The sequence below is a fragment of the Neofelis nebulosa genome, chromosome 9 (genome assembly GCF_028018385.1).
Source record: "Neofelis nebulosa isolate mNeoNeb1 chromosome 9, mNeoNeb1.pri, whole genome shotgun sequence".
Classification (NCBI taxonomy): Eukaryota; Metazoa; Chordata; class Mammalia; order Carnivora; family Felidae; genus Neofelis; species Neofelis nebulosa.
This window is the reverse complement of record NC_080790.1, coordinates 52,500,497-52,520,302: the sequence shown is the minus strand read 5'-3', so window position 1 is coordinate 52,520,302 and position 19,806 is coordinate 52,500,497. Positions and strand designations below refer to the sequence as shown.

Genomic DNA, 19,806 nt, shown 5'->3' with positions numbered 1-19,806 from the left:
GTTTTGGGCCAAAAAATTCCTTACTGGACAAGACTGTCCTATGCATTGTAAGGTGTTTGGTGGCAACCATGGCGTCTCTCTCTTGCTCCCTGTCCCCATTCAAAACTATCTCCAGACTTTGCTAAATGTCCCTGGGGGTCGAAATCACTGGATTGAGGACTCTTGGTCTAGCCTGACAAGGAAGCAGTAGGTGACTGCAATCAAAGCTCTGCTTCCCATGTCAGGTGTATCTGGCTCAAATCCTAGTTTTGCCATGTTGGCAACCTCAGTTTCCTCATTGAGATCCTCATGAGTACTTGCCTCATGGGGCTGAGTGAGGGTTCGAGCTAATTCATATGACGATGTTAGCACAATGCTTGACTTTTAGTAGGTGCTTGATAAATGCCAGCTATTCTCTATGTTATTGTGAAGGGGGCAGGGGTGGGACCCAGAGGGAGGGTCTGCATGGGATGTTTTTGGCTAATGGACTCGTTATAGTCAGTCTGCTCAAACTCCTACCTGTAGTCCCCCATGCTGGTTAGGGAAGGGAGAAGCCTTCCTCCGAGGAAGCAGGACAGGGACAGGCCCCTGTGCATGTACCATGGCAGGAGCACTGGATCAGGAGTCAGGACACCAGGGTTTCAGTTCTGGCTCTGCCCCTCCCTCCCAGGCTGACCTTGGGCAAGGACCTTCCACCTCTGAGCCTCAATTTTCTCATCTGTGCAATGGAGAGAGAGGATAATAAAAGTACTAGTTCTTCAAGGCTGTTGAGAGGATCCTTTGAGATAAAGGAGGTTGAAAGTGCCTCGTCACATATAAAGTCAGATACAAAAAGTAATCCTGCATTAGCTAATATAAGCTAATTTAATATAAGCTAATATAAACTAATTTAAGACTGTGGCCTTGGAGATAGCTTCTTCTTGGGATGCCCCATTTTCTCCTGGCCTGGATATTTCCTGAGCTTCTAGAACCTTGCTCAACCTGGGTCTGGGGGTCTGGTTCCCAGAGCAGCCTCCTGCTCTCCTGCCCTCCCTCCTGCCTCTGGCCTCTTTCCTTTCAACCTGCAGATGTCTCCCCAGACATCCAGGCTGGCAGCCCAGTGTTGGTTGGCTGATGGGATGCTGGTGGTTGGCCAGATGGACTAGTTCCCTCAGAGGAGTCTTGAGCAACACTTCCTTTCCAGTCTCTTCTTCCCTAGGATTACCAGGCCTCAGTAACATACCCAGTATGAAGACTGAGACCCATAAAGATGTATAACCCTCTCCTTCCTGGGTGGGCTGTGGCGTGCAGTCCCCCTCCTGTGTTCAGGCCCTCTCTGCCCTCTTATTCTAGGGACCGCCTCACCCACAATGACATCGTGGCCACCACCTACCTGAGTATGTCAAAAATCTCTGCCCCTGGAGGAGAAATAGAAGGTAAGTTTCCCTCCCTTGTTCTGTCCTCTGGTCCTCCACACTCTCCCCTGATCTACCCCTACCTGCCTTATACCTGTAGTTTTGAGAGTACAGAAAAGGGAATATTAATTATGAGGCCTTTGCAGCCCATTTGTCATGAAGAAGGGCTGTGGCCAATAAGAAAGATGGCCTTACAGACACTTAGGATTCTCTACACCTCGGCGTGTGGGATACACCACTGAATGGTATAGAGAGGATAATTCCCTCCTGCCGATAACATGGGCGGCTGCGGCCATTCTGTGCATCAGGTTCTGTGTTGGCCAACTGTGTTCTAGGAGTTTCTATTTCGAAATAGTTTTCATTGGTCAGTGAAAAAGTAGGCCATGATCATTTTGTAAAATTTAAAAAATAATTAATGAAGAAGAATATAAAATTTGCCCATAAAATTACCCATATGCTTACCCCCCAGATAAGAGCTAATTATTAATATTCTGGGAGTTTTTTGTGTGTGTGTGTATGCATATGTACATGAATGTGTCTGTATGTATACCCAGGTGTGTGTGCATTAAAAACTGTTTTGAAACAACTATTTTGAAAACTGCTTTTTGTCACTTGGCAATATAACATAGATGTTTATTCATGTTATTAAATATTGTACAGTAGCATTTTAAATGAATACCCATTTTCCACTGTGTGAATGTATCTTAATTCACATTAACTAGTTAATGATGAATATTCAGGTTTTCTAATTTTTCTACATTATAAAAAACTAATTTTATATTGAATATTTTTGTAGATGAATCTTTTATACAATTCATGATTTTTTTTTGGATGAATACCTGGAAGTGGAATTGCTGTATCAAAGGATTTATGAATTTTTTGAAAAGCTTATTTATTTATTATTTGAGAGAGAGAGTGTGTGTGTGTGAGCAGGGGAGGGATAGAGAGAGAGGGAGGGAGACAGAGAGAGAGAGAAAGAGAGAAAGAGAGAAAGAGAGAAAGAGAGAGAGAGAGAGAGAGAGAGAGAGAGAGAGAGAGAGAGAGAGAATCCCAAGCAGGCTCCATGCTGTCAGCACAGAGCCCGACACGGGGCTCAATCACACGAAGTGTGAGATCATGACCTGAGCCGAAATCAAGAGTTGGACCCTTAACCAGCTGAGCCACCCAGGTGTCCCAGGATTTGTACATTTTAAAGCTATTTGTATATATCAAAATTGCCCTTCAAAAGACTGAACTAATGTACCCTCTAATCACTCACATAAGCTTATTTTGCTCTGCTTTCGCCAACACAGGATAAAATAATGTTAAAAAAGAACTTTGTTAATTGATGGCTGAATTTCATTGTTGTCTTAATCTTCATTTCATCAATAGATGGTTAAGTTGATGAATGCAAGTTTAGAAATATTTTAATAGTTGTTTTATATTTACATATTACTTATGTATTTATTATGTATTTTATTCTATTATAAACTGCCTATTCATTGTCTTGGTTCATATTTCTGATAGTATGTTTGTTTTTTTCTCACTGTTTTGTAAGAGTTCTGTATATATATGGATGTTAACTTTTCCCCTGTTGTATATGTGGTAAATAATTCTTGTCTGTTTTATTTTACCATGTAATAGAATTTGATGTGTAGATATTTAAAATTCTTATGTAGCTAAATCTGTTAACCTTTTCCTTAGCAAATAAGGCAAGGATCTAACATTACTTATTTCACAGTTGTTCTTTGGTAATACCAACACTGTATATTAAATAATTTTTTCTCTATATTTTGAAATGCCACCTTTATCCACTACCAAATTCTTAAATGTGTTCTTGGGCCTGTTTCTTGATTTTCTATTATCTTTAATTGGTATGTCTGCTTGTTATTTCTTAGGTTTTGGTATCTGGGTTATGCTGGCTCTATAAAATTAATTGGAAAGATTTAAAGTCTTTTCTAACATCTGGAGAAGTTTATATAACATACGAATATAGTCTTTTGAGGGTTTGAAAGAATTCACCCATAAAACCAGATGGGCTAGGTGCCCTTTTTGAGTGGGTATAGTACTAGCTCTTTAAAAACTTTTCAGTTTCTCCTGTGACCATTGTTATTTTTAGCTTGTTACTTTTACTATAGTCAATTTTGATAATTTTTTTCCATAGAAAAGTGTTCACTATGTCGAACTCTTCTAATTTATTTACATAGTGTTGTATAGAGCAATCTTTTATAATTTAAACAATTCTCTCTACCTATGGTGTTTTCCCTTTTCTTATTTCTAATGTTATGTGTTTGAGTTTTCTTTCTTTTTTTCTTGGTTAGCTTTGTTACAAGTCCCCTACCCCCGCACTTTGTTTCAAAGAATCAACTTTTGGATTTATTTATCAATTCTAATGTTTTTTCTTAATTTTCTAATTTTTTCTTTTTAAATTTTGTCTTCTCTCATCTTTTTACTCTTTAACTCTCTTCAGCTTATTTTGTTGTTTCCTTTTAAAACTTTCTAATTAACTTCTTGTGCTTATTTTCAAAATCTCTTATCTACATAATGATATGGTTTTTGTCCCATATGTCATGCTTAGGAAGGCCTTCAGCAAACCCCAAGGTTATATTTAACTCTATTTCTAATTTTTTTTACATTTAAATATTTAGTCTATTTTGCATTTATTCAGGTGCACTTTCTGAGAGGAGCCTGATTTGATTTTTCTAACTAGATGCTGCTTGTAGGAACGCATCTTTTTTTCTTACAGTTAAGTTACTTTGATCTAGCCAAGTGCGGGACTCTTTTCAGTGAATTTTATCTGAGTCGTGGTGAATTCTTAAATCTGAGTTGAAGAGGAATTTATTCTAACATTGGAACAGGAGCAGCTGAAAGCAGGGTGGGGTAGGGGATAAGAGCAGGAACTCTGGAACCAGGCAGCTTGGGTCCCAATTCTGCTTCTTTGTAGCTGAGTGAGTCCCTCCTCCCCTCTCCTCCCCTCTCGCCAGGCCGGACCTCATAAGGCTGTTGTAAAGATCCAGTGAGATTATAAATGTAACATTCTTAGAGTGTCTGGTACGCATGAAAACCTAAAGTAAAGTAACTTTGCTGTGTAGTATCATTATTATTGGCTTTCTGCATCACTAATCTGATCTTTCTCCCCTGTACCGGTTCTCCTTACTGCTTTCCATGTAGTTTAAAATTGGCCATCGCATTTTGAGTTTTCTTGTCCCGCCTCCGTTCCCCTCTGTCATTCCTTTTATATTTTTCATTTTCTTTTTGGTCGGTTCTCTCCCAAAAGTTTTGTTTTGCTTCACAACACCTATGTCTTCTTGCACTCTGTTGAGAATTCCAAATCATTTCTGGAGACCTTCAGGTGAATGCTGTCTGGAAACTTACAGACGCTGCTTCTCTACCTTGGTCAGCACTCTGTGATTCTTCCTTTCTCCTTTATTCACTCTCTGGCAAGACCTGGTCAGTGCTGGTGCCTTTCTACAGACAGGGTGCATTGTTCTCTGTCCATTCACCTTGACAAATCTTTACCTGGAGCACAGGTTAATGTGTCCAGTTTCTGGAAGATTCCATCTGGTACTCTTAAAGTTGAGCAATCCCTTTCTTCTACATTCTCTGAAACATTAAAAAAAAATCACCTTTTAATTATAGAAAATTCAAACACACATGAAACTAAAGAATTGTGCAGTGAAATTCCAGGTGTCCTCAGGTAGCTTTAATATCCAGTTGCTCTCTGCCATTCTGATTTCATCATTGGTACTTTTAATCGGTGGAACACATAAAAACTGCCATCCATAAGACACTGCTGTGAGGGCCTTTCCTGCTCCAGCCTCCTACCCCCCCTGACTGTGGAAACAATCATCCCACTTCTCTGATGCTGTTCAGATAATTTTTGAGAATGGCTATTTTGGATGTGCAGGTAGAAAGACTTGAGGGTCAGTGCATCATGAGGGTGGGGTGGAAGGGAGGGCATTCTGGACCCCTTGCAGATCGAAACTCCTGGTATGGAAGGAATCTTCTCCAGTTTTCTGATTGGTGCTGTCTCTGGCTTTAGAATCCAGGGGCAGACCCTCGTAGAAGCACAAAATGACCTTCTGACTGTTTCCTGATGGCTACTATTTCATGAGGCTACACCTGTGCCTGCTATTAGCTGCCCGAGGGAGAGTTTAGATCCCTCTCCCCCCAATCAGTCTTCATTTCTTTTGGTGATGTTGGCCTTGATCTTTTTCAGGGTCACTATGAAGGTTTTAAAGGGAATGTGAGAAAGAGGTTTACTTGGCCACTAGATGGCGCTCAGGTCATGGGCAACCCTGCAAGGGTCAGGGAGGCATTCCAAGGTGGGTTCAATCCTCTCCTGCAGATTGTTTTGGGAGTAAATGAGACTCTTCTTGCAACTAGCTAACCAGTTTTAAATGCGTTATTAAATAGCTTGATCTCTGAAACAATACAAGAGTTTAACTTACTGCTCAAAATAGAGCTGTTCTTCACAACTGCTCCAATGTCCCTTCTGGCAGAGGTGCGTCACTGAGACCCTGAAAGTTCGTATTTGCCTTGCTCCCCGCCCAGCTTCTCCCATTTGTCCTGAGGCCATCTCAGAACGTGTCACTCCAGTTTTCCTTTCAGCTGCTTGTGTTCTTTCTTCCCTTTAGGGGGTTCTATCACATCTGGGCGGTGCTCCACACTGTTTTCTCCCTGCTCTCAATACCCCCACTAAACCAAACTGTAAAAACGCGTTGTTTCTCCATATTCCTCTGCCTTCGTGGTTCACCAGATTATCTGGCACAACCAGGAGTTTTTGTTTTCATGTTTTTGTTTTTATTTCCAGTGAGGACAGGACCTAACACTAGCCTCTTAAGCACTGCTGCCCACAAGTTTGCCTGGGCACACTTAAGTATTCCTTGGACCCTGTGCTCCAAAGCATTTAGTAAAAATTTTGTTTTCTAAAAAGGAGTGATTTCCTTAGAAGCTGCAGTTCTTCTTCTTCTTTTTTTTTAAGAAGCTGCAGCTCTTTCGAAAGGTAACGGGCACATGAGGCCCGTGAAACCGACACAGACTCTTTTATAATTTTAAACGTACGAAAATCATCCTACATCGATGGCACTTGGGTCCTACAGTTTTTTCCACAGCTAAGAAATCCATAGAGTTTTTTGTTTTTGTTTTTGTTTTTTTCCTTTGGTCTCTGGAGCACAGATGATGATTTCCCAGCAGTTCTCGGCTTCTCCTCCTGTCTGGCGCGGGCTGGTGACAGGCAGCCAAACCGTGGGCGTGGGAGATTGCTGAGAGAAGGAGCTGGCGGGGCTGGTGGCAGGTAATGGCCTCGGCTTCTCCAGAAGAAGACGTGGGTGTCCCAGGGCACAGCTGTGTTGTGTGGCTCACCAGGCCGGGAGGGCCTGTCCTTGGTCTTCCCCCAGGTGAGGGAGTTGGGCTGCGTGGCTCAGGCCGCCAAACTGGGAGTGTTTGAGGCTTCTACAGCCACGGTTCCCTGGGCTCAGGGAAAACACGGCAAAACCCTTGGATTTTGGCAGAAGGGTGATGAGGACTAAATAGAAGCCTTGTCTTAGGTAGCTTCGCTGGTCACTCTGCCCTTGACTTTATGAGTTGCCTGCAGACGCAGAGGAGAGAACCTGGGATAGGTCTCCTTGGCACCTGGAGACCTAGGATTCTGCCCCCAAATTAAGAATTGTTGGTCTAAATTGTCAGCAGGGCCATGTCTTACTAGGTGCCCAGCACTGTGCCTGATGAGGTTTGTTGAAGGAACGAACGAACGAATGAAGAGATGAAGGAATTAATGAAAGGTGCCATTGGGAAATAGGCTTCTCGGCAGCCACCGCTTGGTCCTCCTGGACACCAGAGGCATGTGTTGGTCAGATGGCTGGTGGGGATAGGGGGACCTCGGTGTCTAGGTGGGGCACCGGTTTACAGCCAGGATTCAGAGTCAGTCTGTGGATGTGAAGTGGAGTTTGCCCCTGCAAGAAGCACATGGCAGTCAGAACCATGACCTCGGCCTCATTAGCCTGAGATAACTGGCCGGGTCTGTTTGTAATCATTTGAAAAGAGCTTAAAATGGAATCTGTTTCCTTCCGGTGGGTCCTGGCCACGGCTCTCCTCGGGGCTGCAGCTGTACCCATGTGGGTCCTCTCCCTGTTGCTAAAAGCTCCCCTAAGACCAGAGGCCTGGCTCCTCCATGGAGGAAGACCTATTCCTGTGGATATGGAAATGGCCGTGAATGATGGTTTCTGCAGCCCTCACTTCTGCCAGCCAGCATTCCTAGCTGAGGCCCGGCTGTAGAGAGCTGCGGGGCTGGGTCCCAGGGGCTCACCCTCCTGCTGCCTTCTGCACCAGTGGCTCAGCCTTGTCCTCGTATCTGGACTTCCATGCTCCCCTTCTCTCTTGTCTTCGCTCTTTCTCTCTCTGCTTCTATTCAGTCTTGCTTCATGATATTTTGCTCAACTCTTGGCTCTTAACTATAGCCACGAAGCTGTGGGAAAATAGGCATAGATATATATTCTAGGAGGAGACAAGTAGGCAAAGATGACCAACAAATGAAAATAATCAAAGATTTTACCACCATATCACAGGCTTGGTCATGCCCCCAGACCTGGCTATGCTTAGCTAGTTGGAGGAGGAAACAGGGAGGGTCAGAGGGCAGGAAGAGGCTAAAATCAGAGAGGACCATGGAAGGAGACTGAAGGGTGCCCACTCCCTTGGGGGTGTCTTATATCTACCTCAGAAGTGAGGGACAGATTCTAAGAGCCCAGAAGGGTGCTAGAACATCTCCTTCCTTGCTTCTCTCATTTCTGGAGACCCCTTACCAGAATGCAGGGGCATGTCCCAGGGTGTAGAACCTTCAGCTGATGGACAGGGCCTGGCACTGTGCTTCACTTGGAGTGGTGGGTGCCGGAAGCAAGATGCCAGTGCCTGCAGTTGTGAAAATGCAACATGGTGCTCTTGCTGGCAATACTGAAAATGGCCACTAGATGGAGATGTCGTACCTTGAAATGCCATTGCTCAGGGACCTTGCTCCCAATTGTTAACCTGCCTGTTAGGTGGAGTGCTGGGTATGCCTCACTGCCTTTCATGTTCCCCCCACCTTTCTTTGTGTCTGTGCTTTCTTTCTCTCACTTATTTGGCTATAATACAGGGGGAAAAAAAGCACAATTTCTTTTCTGTGTGTTACTTGAACGTATTGAATCAAGTTTCGGGTCCCATTTTCAACTGGCAAACAGAACACTCAGACATAGGTAGGCAGACACCGGTGGGGAGGGACCTGGGGGCTCATCTTGCTGCTGGGGGCTGTGTCTGGCTGGGGGTGGTGGTGCAGTAATGACTTAATTTGTGATAAATTCACAGGTGGGAGGGGGTTGGGGCCTTTGGCCACATCTATTTCCCACACAGGAGCCGTCTTTCCATCTGCCTGTCTGCCAGCTCTCCATCCACATGCCTGTTCATGTAACCAATCCTCCCAGTCATGTCCATCTTAACCCCTTTTCCATTTCTTTACGCTTCAGAGGAGCCTGCAGGTGTGGTCAAGCCTTCTCCAGCCATGGACCGTATGTGCTTTCCTGGGGATGGCAAGGGGGTGGGCTGCGGGTTTTTAGCTGGAGGCCAGAGGGTGCTGGTTGCTGGGGATTATTTGATTTGCTTGAGATGGGACTGAGGTACACCACCACGGTCCCTGAGCTTACCTTTGGCTGTTACTTCTGTACCGCGGTTGAATATGAAAATCGCTTGGAATGCTTTAAAGACAATTCCCCGTGCAACCCCTTCCTGAATCTGCTAGGCTCCAGCTCAGGCTCAAATGAGTCCACTCTTGCAGGCAGGGAGGGGGTGGGGCAGGGCCCTGGGCAAGGCATCTTGGGGACCAGGAGGAGGCCAGGCTAAGTGGAAAACTCTTGAAGTTGGAGTTTACAGGGTAATTCATAATGGAGATGATTAGTACAAATAATTAGTAAAGCTCATGTTAGTTTCCTTAGCCTGGGCCTCCACCTCTGTCCCAAATGCCAGAGCCCTGTCTGTGCTGGGGACTGGAGGGAGAATGGTGACAGGTGCACGGCAGCTGGCTCTGTGGGGAGGCATGCTCCTGCGCTCAAGCTCTATCCCTGCCCACCCCACTTTACCCCAGGGTCTTGGCACTCAGTGGGACTTGGGCTTCACAGCTCCTGTCCTTAGGTCTGGCTCAAGCATTTTCTTGCTGAGGCCATTTATTTTGTACCTTCCTTGCCCCATCCTTGCTCATAAGGGTTGGATCATCCCAGATGGCTCCTGCTCACAGGCCCACTTCCCATTGTTGGCATTCTGGAAACAGCCTCTCCCCCCTTCTTCTGGAAGAGACACCTTGGCTTTTCCGGGTTCTCAGAATATTTTCCAGTGACGTCCTGTCCTGGGAAACTTGACCGTTGACTGGAAAATCATGCCATAACAACAGAGAGCCTCTGAGGAGACAGTGATGTAGAGAAAAGATTTCCCTCATCACTGGTGGGATTCTCCTTTGCACTGTCCTCCAGCCTGTTCCACTGAAAGGTGGTTCTTTGTACAATGTGGGGAGGGAGACAGAATGCTGGAGTGAGTCAGAGCTGTTGGGTGATCTGTCTCGACTTCATAATGACGTGGTGGGTATGGGGGACACATGCTGGAGGAGTGCCCTGTGGATTGGGATATCTAGCCAGGTTCCCCCCCACCTCCGGCTTCCTGGGTGATGGCTTCTCTGGTCACCAGACTCTTGGGCCTCCTTTGTGTGTCCCCACGCTCCTGTGAAAGAGGGAGTGGGGATGCAGGCTGGGGTGTGGCCTGAGAGGGGCAGGACAGCGGAGGGCCCTGGGCCCCAGCTTTGCGTGTTGGCTTTGGGGTTAGACCAAAGTGCATGGGATTTGAGGTTAGACCATTTTGGGCTGTGCCACTTTGTAGTGATGTGTTCCTTTGCATCTCTGAGCCTTAGTTTCCTCATCTGTAAAATGAGATAATAAAAGTAATAACCATCTCCACATCTCAGCATAGTGGTGAGAATTAAAGGGCCTATGGGAGACAATGGTCAGTGTCACGATTCTTTATACACTTACCGGGGTTGCAACCTCTGCACGTTCAGGGAACTCAGGGCCAGGGATGGGCTCAGGCCTGAGGTTGGCTGGGCTGAGCACTAGAAAGCCACACCGGGCTGGCTCTTCTGATCCTCACCTATGTCTCCCAGTGGACGACCATCTGGGCTTCCTCCCCACCTTTGGGCCCTGCTACGTCAACCTCTATGGCAGCCCCAGGGAGTTCACTGGCTTCCCGGACCCCTACGCAGAACTGAACATGAGCAAGGTGAGCCAGCACCCCCACAAACCCACATCCCCAGGCCTGCATGCAGGGCTCTCCCACCCCGGGCAGCGTCTGCTCCAGTCTGGACTCCAAGAGCCCGATGGGAGCCCAGGGCCAGAGAGCGTCCCCTCAGAGAACCCTCTTTCCACCCGGCCCCCTCCTGGCTTCTACTTCCTTCTTACTCCCCTCCCTTTTGCTTTCCCTTCAGGGCCAGCCTAACAGCTTCCCCTCCCCTGCCGCCTTTTTCCTGGTCCCCCTGAGGGACCCAGGCCTTATCTGTCTCAGGTTCCATCCTTCCCTGGCTGGGTTGGAGTCTGGTACTGACCATCTGGGTGGCTTGTCATGTCCCCTGAACTCTCTGGGCCACCGTTTCCTTATCTGCAGCGTGATGGGGGTAGCCCAGGGCCTTCCTGGTTGTCTGGGAGATGAGCCCGGGACAGATCAGGCCCCTTTCCTTCCTCTCCTCCCCTCCACCGCCCCCTTCTCTGCTTCTGGTGACCCAACCTCCCCTCTTAGGGGGAAGGTGTGGCCTACCGAGGTCGGGTTCTGCTCTCCCTGGAGACCAAGCTGGTGGAGCACAGCGAGCAGAAGGTGGAGGACCTCCCTGCGGATGACATCCTTCGGGTGGAGGTGAGGGGTGTGGCTCTGGAAGAAGCGAAGGAGATGGCGACCAAATGGGGCTGGCTTCTATTGTCATGGTGGAGGAGGGCTCAGCTGTACCCACAGTCTGTTCCTTCACCCCTCTGGGCCTCAGTACCTAAGCAGTGAAATGGGAGTAACCCCACAGCTATCCTACCTTCCTGAGGGATATTCAGAGGCTCAAAGAAAATAAATGAAAATATTTTAAAAGTCTAGAGCTTGATGCGAAATGAGAAGTGTGTTTTACAACAATAATGTAAAGATAGCTAACGCTTATTAATCACTCACCGTATGTCAAACGCTACGCTAGTGACATTTGATGGCACTGAGTCCTCCCAGCACCTGTGAAGTGGCTGCTGTTAGTATCTCCATTTTACAGATGAGGAAACTGAGGCTTAAATGTACCAGAGCAGCAAGCGGTAGAGCTGAGCCTTGTGTCCAGGAGGCAGCCGTATGGGGTCTGTGTGGTGTTTTAAGCTTTCAGACTCTGTAGTCAGAAAGCGCTGGTTTGAATCCTTCTGTATCAGTTTCCATATCAGTGAAGTTGGGGTAGTGATTATACTTAACCTCATAAGATTGTTGGGAGAACTAAATTAATTCAAACCTGCATGCAGTGAGCAGTCAATAAGCGTTAGCTATTATTACTATGTACTTAGTTTTTAAATTTTTAAATTTATTTTGAAGGGGAGAGAGAGAGAGAGAGAGAGAGTGCGAACAGGGGAGGGCAGAGAGAGAGGGAGAAAGAGAATCCCAAGCTCTGTCAGTGTGGAGCCTGACGCGGGGCTCAGTCTCACGAACCCTGAGATCATGACCTGAGCCGAAATCAAGAGTCAGATGCTCAACTGACTGAGCCACCCAGGCGCCCCTCTATTTACATGATTCAAACACCCAGTTGCGTAACCATCTTCTCTCTGCCTTCCGTGAAGGGGATTGCAAAGTCATCTTGGGATGTGTGATTGAGTGCCTGCCATGTCCTCAGCCCTGTGCCTGATGCCCAGAGGGGACATTCGTCCCAAACACATGGCAGCTCGTGTGTAATGCAGGGCTGGATGGTGTGGTGGAGACTCTGAGTGGCATGGGCTGGGAGCTCTGGGCAGAGGCATGGTGGTTTAGACCCTTTGGCCCCTTTCGAGTGGCAGATGCAGGCGACCAGGCATCCCCGTGGTGGCGAGGCCACTGCTGCCAGTTTGGATTGAGGAGCAGCATGACCTTGGAGGATCAGACCTTATTAGAGGAACGGGGCCAAATACACAGGCCTGGAATGAGTTTGCTCAGTTAGTAACCAAATCTGGGCACTGTTGCTTAGCTGGACCATTCACCGCCCATCTGTCCAGCCAGGATTTATTGGGCGCCAGTCACGGCCAGGGCCTGCCAGACACGTGATGCCTCCCCACCCCAGTGTCTTCCTTCCTGCTCCTCATGACCCTTCGGCTGCCCTTTCTGTTCCCAGAAGTATCTCCGGAGGCGCAAGTATTCCCTGTTTGCTGCCTTCTACTCGGCCTCCATGCTCCAGGATGTTGATGATGCCATCCAGTTTGAGGTCAGCATCGGGAACTACGGTAACAAGTTCGACACGACCTGCCTGCCGCTGGCCTCCACCACCCAGTACAGCCGGGCGGTCTTTGATGGTGAGGCCAGAGGCTGTGCGCCCGGCTGGGACCCAGACCACAGAGCAGGGGCTGAACCCTCAATACTGTTTCTCACAGAAAGCTGCCGGAGGCCCACGCAAAGGCCCTGGCCCGTGCAAACCTATTTGGGGTGACTCCCAGCTCTGTCCCCCTGTGCTACCCCCCACTCCCCGCTCGCCTCCAGGCGGGCCCCTGTTGCCAGGGCCACAGATGGGGCTCCTAAAACTGGCTGTGGTCGGCGTTGATCCTGACCTATGGCAGTAGTCAATTTCATGCTGGCTTGGTGTTGAGATTTTGGAGAGCGTGGGTTTCCCAGGGTCCTTCTAACAACCCCTTTGTTTGGATGAGCTAAAGAGCCCTAATGAGAGCAGCTGCTGTTGGTTCCGCACACGAAGGGAGCTCAGACCCCTTGTTTGAACCTTGGGGAATATGAACCACATGTGTATGTCCAAGGGAGTCCTCAGGGGGAAGGAGCAGGTGCCTGGATGTGTCCCACCCTGGGTCCCTTTCCTACCCGCCCCTGTGCTCCTGGCTCAGTACCAGGCCCTTTGCATCCTTCCAGGGTGCCACTACTACTATTTGCCCTGGGGCAACGTGAAGCCCGTGGTGGTGCTGTCATCTTACTGGGAGGACATCAGCCATCGGGTCGAGGCTCAGAACCAGCTGCTCAGGATCGCTGACCGGCTGGTGAGTAGAAACTGCCTCACACCTGCACACACCCTTGTGCACGCCCCCTGTCCCCGTGGGGGCCTGTGGATCAGGGAGAGGGGAGTGAGGATGATCTGAGGAGCCCAGACTGAGGTAGGAGACGATGCAGAGAAGGAGCTGAGTGGAGCCATGCTGAAGCAACAGGATGGAGCCTTGCAACCATTCATTCATTCACCAACTGCCTTTGACTCTGACCACATGCAGGGCTTTGTGCTGGAGGCTTGCAGCCACAAGGTAGACTTGAACAGGAATGCCTTCGGGAGTCAGTTTAGTGAAGGCAAGCGCAGGTTCACCCCACACCTCTCATACAGAGGTTCCAAACTGAAGTGCAGGTGACACTCTAGGAGAACCACGGGAATGGATGGGGGCTCAGAGGAGGGAAAGGGCCAAGGAGCATTGGGGGGCATTTCAGAGGCCGCGAGGAGATGGGAGGCAGGAGCCCTGTTAGGATGCCATTGAGGTAGTCCAGGAACAATGACGAGGCACCAGGCAGGAGGGACCTCAGGAGCAAAGCTGCAGGACTTGGGCTAGAAGGACTTGGTGGCTGGGGACTTGGAAAGGCAGGGAGAAGCAGTGTGTATGAGGTCAGGCAGTGAGTCCTGCTTTGGATGTGACCAGGGGGCCCTCTGGGGGTTTCCCTGTGGATGCTGAGAGCTGAGAGCCTGGCATTTGGCCAGAGAGTGGAGGACATCAAAGTGGACACAGGTGTAGAGGTCAAGGGCATGCAGCTGGTGATCCTGGTGGTGGCCCCAGGCTGTTTCTGTGCGTGCATGGAGGCTCATCCACAAGGAGGGTGGCCCATGGGAACCTCGGGGAAGCAGGTGCGGCTACGCTGCTGGAGCAAGCCGTAGGGCAGCGGGGTGGAGGGAGGGGGTTGCAGAGGCTTGGGCGTGTCTGTGGGTGTGGAGGTGAACACAGTGAGGGGGATGGGGAGCGGTGTGTGGGGGGCAATTGGGGTCTTGAAGGGGCAGGGAGGGGATACAGGCCTATGTGAAGGCATGGTAGCCAGCCTTCCTGAGACTGGCAGCTCTCGGGGAAGGAGGAGACCAGCCAGCACCCAAGTTCTTCAGGGCTTGGTGTCCATGTTCTACAGGTCCAGACTCCTTGGGGGTCAGCTGTTCTCCCACAAGACGCTCCCTGAGGGCCTGGACTGGGTGTCCTTCCCAAGGCCTGTCCTCAGAATGGCATGTGCTCAGGGAGGCTGACAGGTGGGGAGGGGACCTGAGAGGACTCAGCGGTGAGCCCTTGATCTGACAGGTATTCTGTGAGAGGTCTCTGTCTCACAACTCAGGGCTGAGGCCCGTGGAGATGGCTGCAGAGGAACCCCAGGAGGAGACGGATGTGACCTGGGAGGGACTGGGCCGTGAGTTTGGAGAGGGAACTCCCTGCTATTGGAGGTTGTCTGAGTGTTCCTGAAGAAAGGGCGGGCAGATTGGGAAGGGATGGGCCCTTCCAGGTGGGGACTGGTGTGGACTCAGCAGGTCCCTCGGCTGTGAGTTATCAGACCAGCTTGAGGGGGCCCGGTGAGGAGCCAAATGCAGCGGAGTTCTGTGGGAGCTTGCACACGGCCTCAAGTCCCGTGACCAGGCCGGCGGCTGGGGTCCCAGGCTTGGGAATTTGGATCTGTTTGGTGTGGGGAGCCCCGGAAGGTTCTCGAGGCGAGACGGACTCTGGTTTGTTGGGTCTGGGCTCCGCCTTCTCTGCTCTACCTGTTCTCTCCTTTGGTTCAGGGTGACCGACTCAGATTTCGGTGACGGGGCCTAGGGGTTGGGGGTCTGGTGCGTACCTGCCGCCCTGCAGTGCCGCTCCCAACCCTCGCCTGCCTGTTCCGCAGGAAGCTGGCCTGGAGCAAGTCCACTTGGCCCTGAAGGCTCAGTGCAGCCCCGAGGACGTGGACTCCCTGTTGGCTCAGCTGATGGATGAGCTCATCTCCGACTGCAGGTAGGGGGTGCCTGGCACCCACGCGCCCCCCTCCCCTCCTGGCTCAGCCAGGCCCTTTCCCTAGGAGTGTTCGTGTGTGGCAGTGAGTGGCACGGCACGTCTCCCCAGCTACGCTTGGCCAGCAGTCCAGCCCGTGCTGAGTCCAAAGGTGGTGGAGCCAGCGCGGGGAGTTGAAAAGGTGACATTTAGAGCAGGTCATAAATCTCCCTGCAGCAGCGGCAGCTGCGGGCCTGGGGCAGCCCGGCTCACCTGAATGGGGAGCATTGTGTCTCTGATCCCCGACCTCCTATTTCCCTGATGGAATCTCCAGGAGGAGCTGCCTGGTGGGGGTGACAGTGCCCCTCCTCCCCAAGGCCATGTCGGGGACCCCGGTTTCTATTTAACCTTCTATTGACACGGCTGATCGTCAGCTTCAGGAAAAGAGGGCTCTGGGGGTGATGGAAAGTGGGGGTGCTTAGAGGCCCAGCAGAAGGGGAAGCATCTCAGCCTCCCCTCCACTGCTGGGTGATTTGGGGCTCACCACCCACCTGCTCTGAGCCTCCCTTTCCTCATCTTCAACCACATATTAAGAATAACTGCTTATGATAGCATGTAAGCAAAATGCTTGGTCTTTTAGGAAGTATTTGATAAATGGTAGCTATAATTACTATTAAGAAAAAATGTCAGAAGACCTAGCTTCTTGTCCCTTTAACCGGCATTGTGGCTTTGGGCAGCTTCATTTCTCTGGACCTCCATTTTCTCAGCTGTTACATGGACTTAATGATAAACAGTTGTTTTTCTACTGTCTGCGGGGTTAAGTGTAAATGTATGAAACCGTATTCTGTGCCCCTCTCAATCTTACCATTCCCCTTCTGCTGAATGTCCGAGAAGTGCCTTCGCACTCAGAAACGGGTAACCGTGGCCGCCTGACACAGGGCCTTCTCGTCCTTTGTGCCCCAGTTGGGAAGTGCATCTTTATCAAACAAAACATTACCCCAGAGAAACTCCCCTGCCCCTCAGTGGTGGAATTTCAGGCAGATCATTCACCCATTCCCTGAATCTTTCTGAAGCCTGCAGCTTCAGCCCTCCTGAGGTGACAGATGCAAAAGTGAGCAAATGACATACGTTGGGGAGTTAGAGGCGTGTGCCATAGGAGCTCAGAGCAGGTACATCAAGCTCAAGTTGAATTCAGGGAAGCTTTGTGGAGTAGGGGATGCCCCCAATGTGAGTTCTGAAGGAGGAGTGGGAGCCAGCCTTTGGAGAGGGGACTGTCCAGGTAAGGGTGCAGAAGCCTGAAATGCCTGCTTCCTCCCTGGATTGGCAGGGGAAGCTGAAACCCAAATGGGACAGACCCAGGGGTCCACCAAAGTGAGCTCAGCTCTGAGAGGCTTTGGGTGGGGCCACGGGGGTCCTCGTGGTTCAGATGCTCGCCCTGGCTATAGTGTGAGCCAGGGGGTTGGTGGGGTGGCGAGTGGACATTGGACGAAGATGTTACCCAAGCCAGGGACATGGGGAGGGATGGGGACAGAGGACAGAGAGAGACACAGGGCAGTATGGACTCCTGAGGAGGCATCATAATGACAACAGCCTCGTCATGAATGCTTTTTGTGCTAGGATTCATACCTCTAGTAAGTGGCTGGGCCTGATTAGATATGGGGGCTCAAGGAAGGTCTAGAATGATTCCCCAGCTCTGGCCAGAGCAGCTGGGTAGACATAGGGCTATTCTTAGAGGGGATCAGTGGGAGAAGAGCAGCTTTAGGGGAAGACGAGGAGCTTAGGACTGGCCGTGTTGGGTACCTGATGACAGTTGTGGTCTGGAGTTTGGAGGACAGAGTGAGGCTGGAGGGGCACATGGGGCGCAGTCAGCACAGGGAGGGGCTCAGAGCCTGAGAGCCCGGGTGTGGAGGGTGGGCCAGGGCTCTGGGCTCTACCTGCAGCACTGCTCCTGAATCATGGGTCGTGTGGACCTTGGCGGGTCTCAGGTGCCTGAAACATCGGAGACAGGTGGGACCCAAGTCCTGGGCTGCCCTCACTGGCCCTCTCAGGACTCTGTTCTCATACTTCTGCCTAAGCCTGGTCCCCTTTGAGTCCCTCTCCTGGGGATAGAAGGTGCCTGGGGGCCCCCTAGGGACACTGATCCCAGGTCAGGAGTTAGGGGGAAGGTTCCCATCTTCTTGGAATGCACAAATGGCTCTCCAGGGAGGAATACTAAGCATCAGGACCAATTCCTTCAGGCACTGCTCAAGGCCACTGATAGCCCTGGGACAGCAGCAAGAGGCCTGCCTTTACCTCTGACTCCATGCTGACAAGTGTTGGGGCCCCAAGCCAGTGCACCAGAGCCGACCCCTGGCTGCTCACCGTTCCTTCAGCCAGCCCCGTCCTGCCTCCCAAATCAGTGTCCTTCGTTTCCCATCCGCCCTTTTCCCTGGTAGCCAGTCTGCCCCTGCCAGTGGTGCCCACTCTGTTCTTCCAGCCAGCCTTCTCCTCTCGTCCTCAGACCTACGGACCCATCTGCTTGCTACACATCTCTACCTGGATATTCTGTCGGCACATCCAGTTCACTCTCGGGAGTCTTCCTAAAACTGTCGTGCCACCTTGGCTTCAGCCCTCAGTGGCTCCCAACTGCCTTCAGGAAAAGTCCCAGCTCTCATCCTGGTGGAGGGGCCTCTCTGTCCCCACTCCCTCTCTGCCTCATGGACCCCAGAAGTCCTACCCTCCGGCCCTTTGGAGCCTCTCACCACCCCACATGTGCTCCCTCCTGCCACTGAGCCTTCGACTTGTGCACATGCTGTTCCTTCGGCCAGAATGCCATCTGGCTCTTCTTGGCCTGACTAGTTTCCTCCAGGAAGTACTTCTGCCTCTGAGGCTGCTCAGTGGGGACCTACCCTGTTAGCCTCTCTGTTCTGGGTGTTCCCTGTGGGCAAGCCGGGGTCTCCAAACCCAGCCCCCCCCCGTCAGGACCAGCTCATGAGGAATGAAGTGAATGACCCCTGGACCAGCTCATCTTTCAGGCTGGACACTGTCCCTTCCAGATGGCTATTCTTGACAAAGACACCCATTCACTGCAGGGGACGGCGGCGACTTTGAGCGGTCCAGCTCTGTTCTCAGCCTGCACTGAGCCCTGCCCCGGGCCTGCCCACCATTTCCGAGTCAGCCGGGTTTGGCAGGGCAACAGCCCCTGTTTGAGGTTGGGGGCACAATATCATCTGACCTTCATTTTCCAGTCTCCCTGTCCTTTGGTACCTCTTGCCTTGGGCTTTCCTGGGGGTGGGAAAGGTCCAGGATATCTTGCTGGTGGCAGTCACGGGTCCTGGCTGTTTCTGAGGGAGTCTTGGCTGGACTGGTGGCCTCCATGAAAATCTCCCTCTGGTGGTCTGTATGGCAGTCCCTCCCAGCTCCCGACCTAGGCTGGGAGCGTAAATCAGCCTCGTTGGCTCAGCTCTCCATATCCAACTCCAGATCTGCCTGCCCCCACCCTCAGGCCCACTCAGGCCTCCTTCCCAGGCAGGCCCCAGCCAGGACTCTGGCCCAGGCCCCCCTTTACCCACCCGGCATGCCCCTCCACCCCAATCAAGTGGGCTGGGGATGGAGGCCGCCCCTCTCCTGGCCTGGGGCAGCCCCATCCGCGGCACCCTCGGGGCAGTAAATATTATATTACTACAGGGTGTGCAGTACGTGACCTGAGACAGGCCCCGGGGCTTAAGTTTCCCCGAGATGGAGTTTGCGTACCGCTCCCCCCACCCTAAAAATTCAATTAAAAAAAATAACAGGAAAAATGTAGTGCGCCGAGGGCCTGCCAGAGTGGTGTATCTGGCGGCCGCAGTGCCGCTGCGCTCCGGCGGTAATTGGTTCTGCATAGCTCGGGGAAATTGGCAGAAAAATAAATCAGCCGGGAGCCGGAGTCGAGACGCTGCGGGGAGGGGAGTGTGAGGTGGGGGGGGGGGGGGGCTGCAAGTGCTGGGGGCAGGACTGGTGGAGCGGGTTTGACTGATGTCCTGCTTGGGAGTCAAGGGCTCAGTGGGGGTGGGGCAGGGGTGGAGCAGCCCCCAGACCCCCAAGCAGGGGTAATCCAGAGGGCTCCTGCCTGCTGAGGGAGAGCACAGAGGCCCCCGCCCCACCCTCCCTGCATGACCCTTGTGTGTGTATGGACTGACCCCAGAGGCTTAGTATGGTCGGGAAGGGCCACGTGAAGAAAGACTTCCAGGGAGCCCAGAGGGATGGGGAGGGTCAGAGTTCTTTGCCTGCAAATAGGATTGAGTTTAAACCCAACCCCC

General features: G+C 51.0%; 1 protein-coding gene across 24 annotated transcripts in view; it reads left to right on the top strand.

The window, feature by feature from the left end:
• DYSF (dysferlin) overlaps positions 1–19,806 on the top strand; it is a 226,677-nt gene that overhangs the window by 88,984 nt on the left and 117,887 nt on the right. For 15 of the 24 annotated variants that reach the window (XR_009248507.1, XM_058683744.1, XM_058683738.1 and 12 more), the window contains 7 exons: positions 1,312–1,394; positions 8,849–8,890; positions 10,525–10,640; positions 11,154–11,267; positions 12,727–12,904; positions 13,467–13,591; positions 15,447–15,553. Coding sequence is in view for 23 of the 24 variants with exons in the window: in XM_058683744.1 (XP_058539727.1) it covers positions 1,312–1,394; positions 8,849–8,890; positions 10,525–10,640; positions 11,154–11,267; positions 12,727–12,904; positions 13,467–13,591; positions 15,447–15,553 (765 nt within the window). In the remaining variant the exon portion in view is untranslated. The remainder of the gene's footprint in view (positions 1–1,311; positions 1,395–8,848; positions 8,891–10,524; positions 10,641–11,153; positions 11,268–12,726; positions 12,905–13,466; positions 13,592–15,446; positions 15,554–19,806) is intronic. The other 9 variants (XM_058683746.1, XM_058683742.1, XM_058683740.1 and 6 more) reach the window with 1 other exon arrangement.